At 39.5% G+C, this 16,690-nt stretch overlaps 2 protein-coding genes across 5 annotated transcripts in view; one reads left to right on the forward strand and one right to left on the reverse strand.

Annotated features, from left to right (window-relative positions):
• Nucleotides 1-10,527, forward strand: part of LOC135107458 (uncharacterized) — a 33,038-nt gene extending 22,511 nt beyond the window's left edge. For 3 of the 4 annotated variants that reach the window (XM_064017337.1, XM_064017338.1, XM_064017336.1), the window contains exons 3-8: nt 1,947-2,056; nt 2,874-3,080; nt 4,362-4,477; nt 4,978-5,130; nt 5,214-5,852; nt 6,308-10,527. In XM_064017337.1, the coding sequence (XP_063873407.1) occupies nt 1,947-2,056; nt 2,874-3,080; nt 4,362-4,477; nt 4,978-5,130; nt 5,214-5,852; nt 6,308-7,787 (2,705 nt within the window). In that variant the 3' untranslated portion in view covers nt 7,788-10,527. Of the gene's footprint in view, nt 1-1,634; nt 1,859-1,946; nt 2,057-2,873; nt 3,081-4,361; nt 4,478-4,977; nt 5,131-5,213; nt 5,853-6,307 lie in introns of all 4 variants that reach the window. The other variant, XM_064017340.1, reaches the window with a different exon arrangement.
• Nucleotides 1-16,690, reverse strand: part of LOC135107461 (uncharacterized) — a 38,470-nt gene that overhangs the window by 889 nt on the left and 20,891 nt on the right. The window lies entirely within an intron of this gene.

Raw genomic sequence — 16,690 nt, forward strand, 5'->3', positions numbered from 1 at the left:
TCACTAGAGGTCAAATAACTTCCTCTCAAGTTCATTTTAATGTTCCGAAGAAAGGGAATGTTATCAAAACTGGAAATAGATTATATGAAAATATTATTTTTCATATATCTTTGCAACAATTCTTAGTGTATATTAAGGATATGTTAACGACAAGCTAACAAGGGCCGACAGGAGACGAAAAGGTCGTGAAGATTTGTTTAGCAGTTCCGGCGTGACACAGCCCGCCTAGTGATTGACCACCCATGAATTCAAATACAGCATAAATACATATGACAAGGTTTACACTAATAATACGGATAATATTAACTGCAATACCCTATAACACTGTTACACTGCTACAGTCACATCTACAATTATAAACCTATATTTCTTTTGGCATCCTGGGAAAGTTCTTTTGAAGCACTAACCGTGTATGTTAACGAGAAGTTTGTGGTGTATATCATTGGCCTTGTAGATGAGATCAAAGATCGCGCTGATACCTTAAAATTTAAAACAGAAGAAGTTTGGTTGCCAGAGTAAAATTCATCCCCAGACGTGTGTCACAATGAATTTCAGTTTGATTCAGATTTCCCATCTCATTTTTTCCCATATCTGAGGGGTAGGTTGGTAAGACAGATGGTCAAGCTTCTGATCTTTTTACGGCTATGAATTGATACTAGTAATGATAGTATTACTGCTGCTGCTGCTGCTGCTATTAGTAATACCTTCTAGTATTGCCGTTGTTGCTACTATAGCTGCTGCTGCTACCACTACAACAACTACTAAAAACTACTACTCTAACTGACTGTCTTCAGCCCCTCTCTCACCGCCGCAATGTTGCATATCTAGCTGTCTTCTACCGCTATTTTCATGCTAACTGCTCTTCTGATCTTGCTAACTGCATGCCTCCCCTCCTTCCGCGGCCTCGCTGCACAAGACTTTCTTCTTTCTCTCACCCCTATTCTGTCCACCTCTCTAACGCAAGAGTTAACCAGTATTCTCAATCATTTATCCCTTTCTCTGGTAAACTCTGGAACTCCCTGCCTGCTTCTGTATTTCCACCTTCCTATGACTTGAATTCCATCAAGAGGGAGGTTTCAAGACACTTATCCACCAATTTTTGACCACTGCTTTGACCCTTTTATGGGACTGGCATTTCAGTGGGCATTTTTTTTTATTAGATTTTTGTTGCCCTTGGCCAGTATCCTTCCTACATAAAAAAAAATAAAAAAACTATTACTTACTACTGATGTTAATGATAAGAAAAATAACAGCAGTAAAAATAATATAATAGTAATAATAAAAATAATAATAATAATGAAGCAATAACAACAAAACCAACAACAACAACAACTATAGTAACAGTATTCAGATAGTAGTAGTAGTAGTAGTAGTAGTAGTAGTACTAGTAGTAGTAGTAATAGTAGTAGTAGTAGTAGTAGTAGTAGTTGTTGTTGTTGTTGTTGTTGTTGTTGTTGTTGTTTCTTTAATAATAATAAAAATAACAATAATAATAATAATAATAACAATAATAATAATAATAATAATAATAATAATTATTATTATTATTATTATTGTTATTATCAATTTTATTATTATCATAACCACTATTGTTACTGGTATTAATATTGACATTTTTTTTTTTTCATTAACAGTGCTGACAGCGATAACAAAAAAATGAGAACGAAAACAATTCCTGTGAGAATATTTGATCACAATATCCACACTTTCTTGTAACACCACGAATCATCCCACAAAATAAGTATATACGCTGCGGACACAAGACAAAGTTATCGTGACCACAAAGCATGAAATCGATCCCAACCCGCATGACAAGCTTAATTCCTCGCCTTCATTGCATGAAATCCACTCAGCCATGGTAAACGAACCAAATGAAATATCAATTATATTGAATCTTACACCCGATTATTCTCAGAACAGAAGTCTGACTCCTCATCTCGCTGCAGTGGTGTGCGCCGACTTGGTGGGTGCAGGCGGGGTGGGCATCCGTGTGTGGCCCAGCTTAAAGGCGTCACCAGAGAGGCACTCCAAGACCATGCACTTCAGGCTGCTTCAGGTGACATTGTTGGCATATATATATATATATATATATATATATATATATATATATATATATATATATATATATATATATATATATATATATATATATATATACAGTAAAATCCCTCTTATCCGGCATCAACGGGACCGCCGACATGCCGGATACTTGAATATTGCCGGATACTTGAATAGAAGTGAAATTATGTCCACAATCACCACCCTACACTCACGCATCTTACCATAACAAAGATCAGCTGATCTTAATCAGCAGCTGATCTGATCAGCTGCTTAAGTGTAAGCACAATACGCTTCCTCTTTTCTACAACTTTAGGCATGATGAAGGTGTCAGGCGATAAACAGTGCACACGCAGGACTAAATCACTGAGTAAACACAGTGCAGTGGGCCGCGGGTGGGACGAAGCAGTGCGCTCTGGTGGCGAGGGGACAAAGTATGCCTCGTGCGGGAATTTTAATCGATTTTATGAGTACACATCGATTTTTTATTGATTTTAAGGCTCGGGGAAAAATGTGCCGGATACTTGAAGCTGCCGGATACTCGAATGCCAGATGAAAGGGATTTTACTGTATATATATATATATATATATATATATATATATATATATATATATATATATATATATATATATATATATATATATATATATATATATATATATATAATATATATATATATATGGTGCCAAATGCACATTGAAATAATGATTTTTCGTGATTGCGTAATCATGTCATTTTATTTATTTATTTATTTATTTATTTTATTTTATTATTATTATTATTATTATTTTTTTTTTTTTTATGGTGGCTGCAGGTTAACTGGGAAGCCGAGAGGCTGCTGGAGGGAGACTGGGTAGGCCTGTTTGAGGATGACCCGCGACCGCCGCACCTCAGGCCACCGCCCACACCGATGCCACCCACCTCGCATCGCGACTGGAGGGCGCCACAGCCAATCTTCTGGGACACCCCGTTCGCAACTCAAGGCACTTTAACCACCAACTATACGCAACCCCGCATTGAGGTGAGTCACTGCTCTCGATGGTTTGGCAGTAGGAGAATGTATAAAAGATTGGGTAACCACGAGATTGATTGGAAGAAGTGACTGAAAAGAATGATGGTTGGCAGGAAGCTGGTTAAGCAAGAAAAGGAAGGCCAAGAAGTTAGCTGGGAAAAGCAATAGCTGGAAGAGAGTCTGGCTGGCCTGGAGAGCTATAGCTGGGAAGGGATAAAAATTATAAAGTGGCAAAAATAGCAGTTAGATACAAAGCTGACTGCGATTTAGTTTATGGGCAGGAAACTGCCTAGGCTCACAAAAACGCTTAAACTAAACATTTCTTGGGGACAGAGATACTAGTAAGAAATAAAATACTAGCTAGACATGCAGTCGCTGTAATAGGACGCACGGTGCCTCAAAATTACCACCGCAATTTTAGGCAGCATCCAAGTTCATGGCGATTTAAAAACTATTTTTTCAGACATTGCTCTCATTGTAATTTCTTGGTCACAACTTTATTATACATCCACCTAATCTGCAAGTAGGACACCATAGGATGCCTTCTAAGACGGCTTCTAAGATACAATGTACTAAACAAAAGAACAAGCCTTTCCCTAACAGGCTATGCTGTGGTTAAGTAGTGAGGGGCGCTGCCAGCTGTCCTCGTCGCTCTTATCAGTGCAAGGACGCAGACAGCCTTTGTGGGGATTCAGTGGAAGTTGTTTGGTGAAGGACATCATCACATTCCTTTTGAAAACAGTCGTTGGAAGTTATAATTAAAAATGAATAAAATAAATAAATAAATAAAAAAAATTGAAAAGAAAAACAAATGAACGCTGACTTATTGCACCATTGATGATCACGTTTGGTTTTAGTATTCTCACACAGGAAAAAAAAAAAAAATCAGTGCCTCTTACAGTGACATTCTAATGAAAATCATCAAATAATACAAAGCAATGCTACATTTTTTTTTTCACAGATTAATTAGCAACGTACGTCGGCGAAACCCTGAGATAAATAATTATTCTTACCTAATCCTTTTTTTTTTTTTTCATTACTACAAAGTCGCCATTCAAAATGACTAGGTACCGTTGAAAACAAGACTGACAGGAAAAGAAATAATATTTCAGGATATATAATTTACATTTCAAATGTACTATACCACAAAACACATAATACTCGTGAAAAATGCTTGCAGTTGCACGTTCAATACTTTGAACTGAAGTAAGTAAACCGGTAAAAAAAAAAAAAAATTCCCGACACAGAAGTATTATTCATTCCATATATAACAAGGTCTTTTCCTAACAGCTGAGTGTGCTGGCACGTGGTGGATGTGTGGGTCCATACGTGGGCTTCGTTAGGAACGGAGTGTGCGTGGCCGCGGAATGTCTGGCATCGCACCCAACCTGGCTCTATGATCACAGGTAACTCATTCTTACTGTCACTATAAATCTCATAAAACACTGATATCTTCTGTAACTTTTCATCATTTCCTTATTTTAAGTTTAATAATTTTCATTGGTCAGGTTTTGTTGTAGAATTCAAAAAGATTCCATCCAAATGTAATCCATCTGTAATGATGGTACACCGAACAAGTCATACTACAATCTGCAGTTTCTTGTTAAAGAAATATAGCTGGGTGAACTGTCTAATTATATATGTTTGACAATAATACTATGTGCTCTTATCGAGTCTGAATTGTCGTTCATGGAGTTTCTTTAACCCCAACATAATTAAATGAGAGATTTTGCCCCTGCAACCTACACTTGCATGTTTTTTTTCTAAATCTCCTGCTTTAATGACACAAGCTGTCCATACCTCTATCGGAATAGTAAACTTGGACGTTTTTCTCATGATTTGAAGACTTTTTATTGCAAAGTATCTAATTACTAACTTATTTATTTATTTATTTATTTATTTACAGGGCGGTACTGGGGAACCGCTCACTAAGATCATTAGTGCTGCCTGGGACACACAACGCGGGCTCTTACTCCCTCGCGGATGACAACGATGTGGTGGCATCTTGGGTGGTATGTCAAGACGAAGACATCCTCTCGCAGCTCCTTTACGGCAACCGGTTAGCCACAAGTGTTTTTGCTATCATTTTAAAATATATCTTTAGGCTTTTTCTGTATTTCTAAGTTACGTCTCTTTCTCCAGGTATCTTGACCTGCGCGTCGGCTACTACCCAGAAACTCGAGAGCTGCTGTGGATTAATCACGACCTGGTGCGCTGGCGACCCCTTCAAGATGTCCTAGACGCCGTGCGGGGCTTTCTAGCACTATCTCCTGATCCAGTGATTATCGACATCCACCGTACACCAGTTGGATTTCATCTCCCTGAATCTCTGGAACTAATGTTGTCCCTCATGAACACGACATTAGGGAGCCACTTCGTTCACAATCGCCATGGCCCACACGTCACGCTGGACGATTTGTGGCAAATGGGAAAACGTGTTGTCTTCACGTTTATCGACCCCACTGTCTCTGACCACACGCCATGGGTGTGGCCACCGGTGCCTCAGGCGTGGGCCAACGCTCAGCTGGTGGATGATCTTAGGACGTTCCTCGATGCAGAGATGAACATGAGGTTTGAGTCTCCTCGCCTCTGGGCAGCGATGGCTCACCTCACGCCATCGCTCTGGGACCTACTATTTCGATCTCATATTGGTGTCCGTGGCTACACTGATCGTGTGAATTTCTCCATCACTCGCTGGCTGCGGCAGCGGTGGGGGCACATGGCTAACATTGTGGCGTCAGACTTCTTCATGGGCAATAATATCATTAACGTTGCAATCAGGTATATCACATGATTTTTAGTGTGCTTAAACTTTAGTAAAGCTCAAAAATAACCAAATTTCTTTCCAGACAATGACAAGATACTTGTACAGCATCAACCCCACAGCAAAAAGTTTATTCAACTAATCCTTTGAATTTTTCATAGTTTAGCTGGAATTCACTTTAATGTACCAGGGAGAAGTGGTGCGGTTTTTTTTTTTTTCAGCAATATACGAATTGATAGCACTAGGTAACGTGGATATATATTTGAATGATGCATTATATGTGATGTGGAGCAGAAGACAAACCTCATAATTTCCCAAATTATTACTCTTTTATGATCTTTCATGCTTCTGCTATTAAGCCACAACCCCTGCAGTCCTTATCAATTCACCTTCTGCTATCTTTGTTTTTAAGAAATTCCTATTTTCTCCACAGCTGCTTATGAAACTATTTATTTATTACTTTTTTTTTCAGAACCAATCTTGCCCTGTCTATGTGTCGTCCTTCTGACCCTTCACGGCACCCTTACACTCTGAGATGGACCACTGAACTTGCACTGCGCTCTGGCTCTCCTTCCACCACCATCCCACCATTCGTCAGGAGAATGTACTCTGGTGGAACCATGTGGAGCACCACGGGTGTGCATCAGATCCACTATCCCTTCATCCCCATTGACGCCAACATCAGTAAAGTGTTCACTGCCATTCCAAATAGAATTCCGTCAGAGGCTCCAGGAGTAACCTATCAAGACAGCGGAGATTCATGGCACAAGATATTTCATTACCCAACAGACGGCTCCACTCAGCCACCTGTGCCAATCACGTCTCGTCCCCATAGCCAACCCATCAGTTCTACAACACCTCCATCTGTGGCAGTAAAGTCCTCATCCACAGCTAGTGTTGAGACCATCATGATTAATTGGGATGACGTCGACAGTCAAGACTTCCTGGATGAGGCTTTCTCAAGTGGAATGAGTGAGAATGCCCCTGTTATTGCATCCGAACTGCCAAGTTTAGGAGAAGGCAATGTGCCTGTTCCATTACCGCGCGAGCTTGCCAACAATGAACTTGCGTATGACGCGTTCAATAACACTAACACCGTGCTTTCTACAAGCAATAGAACCCCGAATCAAAATCATACCGTCCTCTTGGACCAAAGACCACGTTTTGCGATCGGCAGTGACAACTTAGAGAATGAATTTATGTCATCGCTTGGTAACATTCAAAACAATGATGACTCCCTGTTACTCGTGAACAATGATACACTCAGTGACTCATTGTCCGTCACAAACAACACAAACAGTAGTTCTTTTTCAACCATTATTAATCCTACACATGATAAGTATCACTTTAACACTACCCTTCAAAATTCTGTGCAAAGCACTAACAAAAGCACAGAGGATGACCGTTACTTACTAGTCAGTGATGATGTCAAAGATACAAACAACTCGTCTTCTGTGCAGGACGATGCCTTAATGGTGTCCCCAACTGTCAGGATGCTGTTCGAGCAAAGTCAAAGCGGGATCGGCCGATCAACAGGTAGCGGAGTTACTCGTGTGGTGTGGCACTCTGACAGCGCTGGGCCAGGCACTGAATCCATAAACGACAAAAGTGAAAGTGACCTTTTGGCTCTGCCTCGATATCAGACACCAGAACACTTAACAGAGCAACCTCGGCCATCAGAGCCTTCAGCAAAAATGGTTGGCGCTCCTACACTAACGAAGTATTCTAGTGTTCCTCAAGTAAAATCACATACTGCAGTGAAAGAACAGGCTCGTGCTTCTACTGTTACAGTACGACCTAACACTCCTATATTAAGTTCCCAGTCTGCTGCAACAATAAAAGTACAACCTACCACTTCTACAGTAAAAGTACAACCCGATGAATCCACAATAACAACACCCATGGGAGTGGTTGATCTCACAGGGACGAAGTCATCATCTCAAGTTACCTAAGAGATTAGTGAATATCCCTATTTTTACGCTAATAAGCAGATATTTGGTTATCTGCTGCCTCTGTGAATCGTCTTCCTTCTTGCTTACCCATGAATACTTGGAGGCCTCGTCTTATAAAAGTGAGGAAAGCCACAAATATATAGGATTGTGTAAACAATGGAATAATTCTTTAGACGTATTTAATTCTGGTTCTTGTGCGTTGATCTTGCTGGAAGATGGTGTTTTTGCTCTGTTATCCTTTCTATATTTGGTGTTTTTTTTTTTTTTTTTTTACCAATATGGCCATATTCGCAAATATATTTAAAATTCGTAACAGTATATTTATGAAATGTTAAGCCACAGAGCAGGAGGTTGACGATACAGAATATGTTATGATAACTTCTCGAGTTGGACGTTAACTATCGTTAACTCTGCGTCACCATCTTCCTTATCTTTACTGATCAGTGTGTGGTGCTTAGACCCGTGATTAGTTAATATCTGGTTGAGTCCACCAGCCACGTCAACAGGAATGGCCTTCAAAGACAGGTGTATACGTACACATGATACAGCTATCAGGAAGGTCACTAATTAGAATAAAATTTCTTCAACATGAGGAAACATGCGTAATCTTATGTAGCTTAACATCAAAGACGCTAGAAACACCTCGCCTGTTAACGTCTTCGTACATGGTGATGGAGAGGAGGTAAAATACGGAGAAAGAATCTAACATGCACGTTATGATCCTAGACACACAGTCAAAGATATACAGTGTAGGCTCTAAAGATGAACCGACATGCTGATGCTGAAGCTTGGAATTTGACACCTATATTGTTCAGGTTAACTCAATAGAATAATTCCTCTCTAATGCATTCACACACGCGTAGTTGGTGATGGATTATATATTCTACTATTCTTACTGGCGCTGAGTGAAAGAGGCGGCAGTTGTCCGGCCTGTTGCTTTGAAAACAAATTATAAAATCGGAAGGAAAACATAACATGAAGTCCTTAAATAATTCAGTCATTTAGACTTCGCCAGTCAATGTTCCATGTTACTCGTTACTGAAGCTTACAGGTACTTAATGCCTCTCCATCTAGTGGTTTGTCTCCTTTAGTCGGTTCTCGGAACGTCGCATCTAACAGTACGTATACACAATTCTTCTGGCACGACAAATCCGTAGTATAGGTGAAGGGCAATGGATCTGAGTGTGCTTTACACAACAAATCTTTAAAATGCATAAAAAGATCGCCCTCATTCTCGTTCATTAAACAGGCTACACAATAGTGTCACACGGTGATCTGCATTGTAGCTCGGGTTATTATTCAGGTTGGTTAGGTGTGTTTTTCATTTCCAGCTCAGTAACGGATGTTTGACAATGCAAAGCCACATAACAAAATGAAAATCCACGTTCATTTACACAATCACTGTGACACTTGACCACCGTCGAAAACTACATACAAAAAATCTCCTAAACAGATCTAAGGCAAATATAAAGAATAAAAATGACACTGGTATTCATAAGATTCATATGATAATTACCATTTACGAAATCCGTCCGAGTCTGTGGCAGTGTAGGAAGCCCTGACTTCGAGGTGAATGAGAGAACATAATATCCTTCTCTTATGAAACCTCGACTTCCGAGGATTGTGGTGTCAAATGTGTAGAATGGAAACAACCAGTACACGTGTTCCTTCAGAGGAGTTCGACCAGGTTCCTTACTCTCAACATCATGGTAGTAGTCCCAAGAATTAACTACAGATGTCATTCAGTTCAGAGGCTTGGCTTTAAAGAGATTAAAATGAGGGATCTGATTTCACTACACGATATTATATATATATATATATATATATATATATATATATATATATATATATATATATATATATATATATATATATATATATATATATATATATATATATATATATATATATACAATTTGTTTATTTTTACCACAGCTATAATAACTAAATTGCCTTCGTTCGAGTGGTACATACATACATAATTATAATATTAATAAAACACACACACACACACACACACACACACACACACACACACACACTTTCTCTCCACCCAGACACAAGTAAATGTACTCCACCCAGGCGTTCTCTGAACCCTGCCTGGCATACTTATTTACCGCTCAGAATCGATGGAGGAAAGTGGACAGAAGTGGAGAGAACTAGAGGGGGAGAGGAGGAGGAGGAGGAGGAGGAGGAGGAGGAGGAGGAGGAGGAGGAGGAGGAGGAGGAGGAGGAGGTGAACGTGAAGAAAGAAGGCAGACATGAAAAGAGAAGGAAGAATGATGGGGGAGGCAATGTAAAAGTTAAGATTTACCATGAGAGCTCTTAGAGGAGCCTCACCTGTTGACACACAGTCCATATGTTAAAGCAACATTTATTTTTTTAATAGCTTGTCATCTTCTGCATAGCGGTGAATGCGCTGATGTAAGATTGATCTCCTTTCCTTCCGTACTTGATACAATGAGCCGCGGAAAACATTGTAAGAATTCTAGAAGTAAACAAATATGGCTGCATTGAGAGCATTATTTTTCCTTCACGGAATCCATCAAGAAGACCTAGCCGGTGGAGAAATTAAAAGTAATGATGTTTAGAAGCTGCCGGCTTTCACAACGCTACAAATTTTTTTTACTAAAAATACAAGAACTACCTATCTTGTGTATATCTTATCAATGTGCCCTACTTACTTATCTAACTTTCTACCTTCTTACATATCTACCTGCCTACACACACACACACACACCCACACAAAAACACGCGCGCGCGCGCGCGCGCGTCCCCGAACTGTATTTACGTAATCAGTCCATGTACAAGAAGCAAAATAAGGTATAAGGTATTGGCGAATCTCAAAAGATAAAAGTTACACCCAAGCTTTTCTTTCATTACCCAAGCTTTTCTTTCATTCTCACACATTTTTTTTTTTCCGGATCAGCTTATGAACTGAACAAAACTGATATGAAAACGCTTCTTCTTTAAACATGTAAAGAAGAACTTATGATACAAAAAACGAACTCTCCTACCACAGCTCTCAAGTGATCCGGCGATGACTTCCTAGCTCCACCAGGTAACTCAAAGTCAAATGAGACGGTGTTACTAATTCGCTGACTTTCTCTCTCTCTTTCTCTCTCTCTCTCTCTCTCTCTCTCTCTCTCTCTCTCTCTCTCTCTCTCTCTCTCTCTCTCTCTCTCTCTCTCTAAGAAAATGTGAACAAATCATGCCAATGAGGGCACGTATGCGCATAATGTTTGTTCTTTTTTTCCTTTGATTCATATTTTAACTGGCACTCCATAATGTATCTGATTGAGGCTGTAGTATGTATAAAATGAATTAAATAAACAATCTCTCTCTCTCTCTCTCTCTCTCTCTCTCTCTCTCTCTCTCTCTCTCTCTCTCTCTCTCTCTCTCTCTCTCTCTCTCTCTCTCTCTTTTTGTGAGCTGCTGTCTGAACACCTGCAGAGATACATTCTTATGAAAAATATTCTAACCATTGTTTACCACTACGCAGTGTTGCCCAACGCATGACATGTCTTGTTACATTGACAATTTTACTTAACATACCATTAGTATAATTTTAAAATCGCTATGTGACCTTCGGACTGCTTTGTTGTGGCTCTGCTAACTTCAAAGACTGAGGTAAGTGATGTATGTTGAAGAGTAGAACACTCCAACTATATTCTATTTTTCTTTACACAAGTTTTTACTAATCAAAATTGAATTAGCAAATATGAAGTACGATTTGTATAAACTATTGAAACAAAAAAAATCAGGTCATCTTATAAAAAATGTATTCCTCCTTCAGGCCTTCACCCTTCTGACACACTCATAAGATAGCTCCTCAATGTGACCTACTTAGACAAATCGGTACCCACTGCTGCCAACAACATCCTCATAAGTAATATATATATTTTTTTTCTTCCTCGTGGTGACAACAGCATCCTGAATACTTTCCCTACTACTGCAGCGTTATCAACGCGATCATTTTCACTTCCTGCCACGCCCCCACCAATTTAAGATTTAATGTAAGTTTTCTTGAGCAGCATTGTTATTAAACCGAATTCTTAAGCGTTTCTACTTGGAATCATCCAAGTTATCAAAAAAAAAAAATCACAAATGATTGCTGTATTCTCTTCACAATGCAAAGGAATCTCATTGGATACTGATTTTTATTGCAAGCATGAACTTACGAATCACGTTACATGAAGTTAACGTGGCATATTTCAAGCCTCCTGAACGTAAGCTGAATAAAGATAAAGGTCCTGACAGGTTTACGAGCGACAAAGAAACCTGTTTTGTTAGCCAAGGTCAGCGGCTTGTGCTAGCCGATTTCCTCCCTCTCCGAGACAGGGATGTAACGGTAACAAACATATGTGTGTGTGTGTGTGTGTGTGTGTGTGTGTGTGTGTGTGTGTGCGTGTGTGTATCTATAATAACTTAACATCTCAAACTGATATCTAGAATCTCATGAACGTACATTAATACGAGTTTGATGCGCATACATTCTCTTCTCAATTATTTTCACCTATTTTGTTCCATTTTCTGGTATATAATTGTCATATATTTCCGACATCTTAACACTGACATAGTAAGTACAGGCATGTGTACGTTAATGCGCACACACACACACACACACACACACACACACACACACACACACACACACACACACACACACACACACACGCAATCCTTATCTATTATGGATTTAATTTTCTAATTAATAAATTTATTTTTCAATAGACAACGAAGGGAGATTGAATTGTTGCCATTATTAGACAACGCTCTCATTCGGCACTCAGTCTTAGCATCCTGGGTCTCTGCTTGAGGCAACAGGTCTAGTGATATAACCTTCCTCGTATTCCTATGTATGCGTACCCACACTCATTCATTGACAAAACCGTAAAGAAGGGTGAGCAGCGAGGTGGCCAGTAACATCTCAAAAAGAGGCGAGGCTTGTGTGATCCTAACATAACGCAGCAAAAACATTACAAGACGAAAAAGGAAACTCCCTGCCTGTTTCTATATTTCCAGCTTCTTATGACTTTACTCCTTCAAGAGGGAGGTTTCAAGACACTCGTATCCTTCAATTTTTTACTATCTCTTTGGACACTATTCGGGGACCGGCATCTCGGTGGGTCTATTTTTTGTTTTTATTTAATTGGATTTTTGTTGCCCTTGACCGGTGTCCCTCCTACATAAACAGACAGACACACACACACACACACACACACACACACACACACACACACACAAATATTTGATCGGTGATACAAATATTTTTCTCTATTAATACATTCACGTTTTGCTTGACCTATATTTTTTTCCTCTGCTTGCTAGTCCTTTTCACCACGGAAGTATTGTCACTACAGTTATATGCAGGGAAGTGTATGAAGGAAACCCTGCTACTCTTCAAAATCCTCTGTAAAAGCAATGCCAGCGGTGGCACCAGGTCCTACTCCCTTGCATCACATTTCTAATAGATGCCCCACTATTCATTCTCTACGAGTGCAAGTAATAAGAAAATGGTGACGTGTTATTAATTGTGTACAAGTACATGATCTCCACAATGCCGAGAACTACCTGCTGGTATTTGATTCTCCTTCAACTTTCAATAGCCAGGCATGAGTTGTAGTAGAAAATGGAGGTTCAAGAGAAAACTTTCTACATAAACTTAAGTAAATATATGATGTCGATGTAACATTTCGAGCTTTCGTGAGGAAAGCCCTCTCTACTTTCTATGGTTTAATTAAACATAACTCTCTACATATTAGACATCAATGGCCGACATCATCGACTGCTAGCTGCAAGGTTTATTTGTCATTTTGCTGTATGTGCAATATTTTATATTACTGAAAAAATTTCTGGGCACATGATAAGAATTATACAAAGAACGTGTATCCATATAATGACGCTACTGTCTTTCTACCCTTCCCCATAAGCTTCACTTTGCTGAACACTTTAAGAATCAGTCTAACCAAGGAAATTGAACGCTATAAAAATATTTCTTGCATTTTTTAAAGCATTTTTTTATTTTTAAGGCAAAGAATCAGGGACTGATATTCATAAAAGTGTTTTTAATTTCTTCTAAAGTATAATTTTACATGATTTACTATTAATTTATTAGAGGCGACTCTTGGGTGCAGCCAATATATTCCTGGGAGAGACTGAGCCTCTTGCACTCATTATTAAAATCCAGGAACGCTCTGAAGGCCTGAACATAACATCTCCAAGCTAATACGAATAGAATACCCTGCCTACATTCTCATTAAAGGGAGACAACTGAGACAAACCGTCACCACGAATACATTAACGTTCACTAACACTTAAATAATTTTCCATATCTTGGCGTTTTTCGGTCAGATAAGAAAAAAAAAAACACCGCTCACACGGGTGAAATTGTAGTTGTAGTTAATTCCATCACAACATGAAAGCCATGCAACTCTTTTCTTTCATTTCTGGTGATATAAGGTTCATAGCTGACTGACTGAAGCATGACAAACAGAATTACGTGGCATATACCTGACATTTGCCAAACAATACGTAATCACAATTTTCTCTTTCGCCATTATTCTAATACAACCTCATTCTATTCAAAACTGTGGATTTCTTGTTGGTTTATGCTTTAATTTCCACGATAAATAAGTGTCGGCAATCACAATCAGCAATTAACTGTAAATATTTAAGGAAACGAGTGGCGTAGTGTTAACTAAATGAAAAAAAAGATTAATTTACTCTTAGTGATAATACAACTTGCGCTACATGAAATTAAATTAATAAACAAATAAAAAGTAAGAAAACACATTGACATTATGAGTAGCGTCTGAAGTACTGCTAAGTGTGATTCAGGATGCTCCAGCTCTTCAAATTATAACAAAATACTCTATGAAACAGTTAAACACACATCTCTTTTAACTTCAGATAGATGAAACCAACGCTCTATTCCCGATGCCGAGGTATATATTGATGACGCCGCGCCAATACTCGGGACACACTATGACTGGTTCCAGGGCGGGATATGCTTTATGTAATGCAAGTAGGGGAAGATGAAGGCGAAACGAATACCTTTTCTTCTTTTATGACCTTGTCCATAAAAATAATTAAATAAAAAAAAATGTTCAGTAATGCTTTAGCTCATAACAATTTTGTGTATCTATATTTTCATTATTACTCCAGTCATTAATCAATCAATCATTTTATTTATCTCTTGCGTCTACAAACCAAATCCTTTGTTAAGAGGCACCAACTTAACTTTGATAATTTAGGAGAACCAATCTGAAAAAAAAAATCTTTTTTTTTGTGTTAGAGTTCTCCATCCTTTAAATTCAGTTCATAAGGATGATCTAAGTTTCTGCCCATGTTGAAGACAATAAATTTACTGCATTTTCTTAGCTTTTGTGCACAGATATATAACACAAGTATAATAATCTGCCAATAGCAACATACTACTATCCCCAGTTGGCTCCTGTTGACAGGCGACGTCAGACAGTACCGAAACTATTAGAGGGTTAACAACATTTGTCTTCAGGCCCAAACAACTGTTCAGAATTGCAGGGCTGCATAGTTCTCCTCACACTCCATCTTCTTGAGTGAAGTAACAGGTGTGTGTGTGTGTGTGTGTGTGTGTGTGTGTGTGTGTGTGTGTGTGTGTGTGTGTGTGTGTGTGTGTGTGTGTGTGTGTGTGTGTGTGTGTGTGTGTGTGTGTGTGTGTGTGTGTGTGTGTGTGTGTGTGTGTGTGTGTGTGTGTGTGTGTGTGTGTGTGTGTGTGTGTGTGTGTGTGTGTGTGTGTGTGTGTGTGTGTGTGTGTGTGTGTGTGTGTGTGTGTGTGTGTGTGTGTGTGTGTGTGTGTGTGTGTGTGTGTGTGTGTGTGTGTGTGTGTGTGTGTGTGTGTGTGTGTGTGTGTGTGTGTGTGTGTGTGTGTGTGTGTGTGTGTGTGTGTGTGTGTGTGTGTGTGTGTGTGTGTGTGTGTGTGTGTGTGTGTGTGTGTGTGTGTGTGTGTGTGTGTGTGTGTGTGTGTGTGTGTGTGTGTGTGTGTGTGTGTGTGTGTGTGTGTGTGTGTGTGTGTGTGTGTGTGTGTGTGTGTGTGTGTGTGTGTGTGTGTGTGTGTGTGTGTGTGTGTGTGTGTGTGTGTGTGTGTGTGTGTGTGTGTGTGTGTGTGTGTGTGTGTGTGTGTGTGTGTGTGTGTGTGTGTGTGTGTGTGTGTGTGTGTGTGTGTGTGTGTGTGTGTGTGTGTGTGTGTGTGTGTGTGTGTGTGTGTGTGTGTGTGTGTGTGTGTGTGTGTGTGTGTGTGTGTGTGTGTGTGTGTGTGTGTGTGTGTGTGTGTGTGTGTGTGTGTGTGTGTGTGTGTGTGTGTGTGTGTGTGTGTGTGTGTGTGTGTGTGTGTGTGTGTGTGTGTGTGTGTGTGTGTGTGTGTGTGTGTGTGTGTGTGTGTGTGTGTGTGTGTGTGTGTGTGTGTGTGTGTGTGTGTGTGTGTGTGTGTGTGTGTGTGTGTGTGTGTGTGTGTGTGTGTGTGTGTGTGTGTGTGTGTGTGTGTGTGTGTGTGTGTGTGTGTGTGTGTGTGTGTGTGTGTGTGTGTGTGTGTGTGTGTGTGTGTGTGTGTGTGTGTGTGTGTGTGTGTGTGTGTGTGTGTGTGTGTGTGTGTGTGTGTGTGTGTGTGTGTGTGTGTGTGTGTGTGTGTGTGTGTGTGTGTGTGTGTGTGTGTGTGTGTGTGAACTGTGCAGCTCTGCAATTCTGAACAGTTGTATGGGTCTGAAGACAAATGGTTGTTAACCCTCTAATAGTTTCGGTACTGTCTGACGTCGGCTGTCAATAGGACCTGCTGGGGATAGTAGTATGTTGCTACTGGCAGATTATTATAATTGTGTGATATATATATATATATATATATATATATATATATATATATATATATA

Source organism: Scylla paramamosain, chromosome 15, assembly GCF_035594125.1.
Source record: "Scylla paramamosain isolate STU-SP2022 chromosome 15, ASM3559412v1, whole genome shotgun sequence".
Lineage (NCBI taxonomy): Eukaryota > Metazoa > Arthropoda > Malacostraca > Decapoda > Portunidae > Scylla > Scylla paramamosain.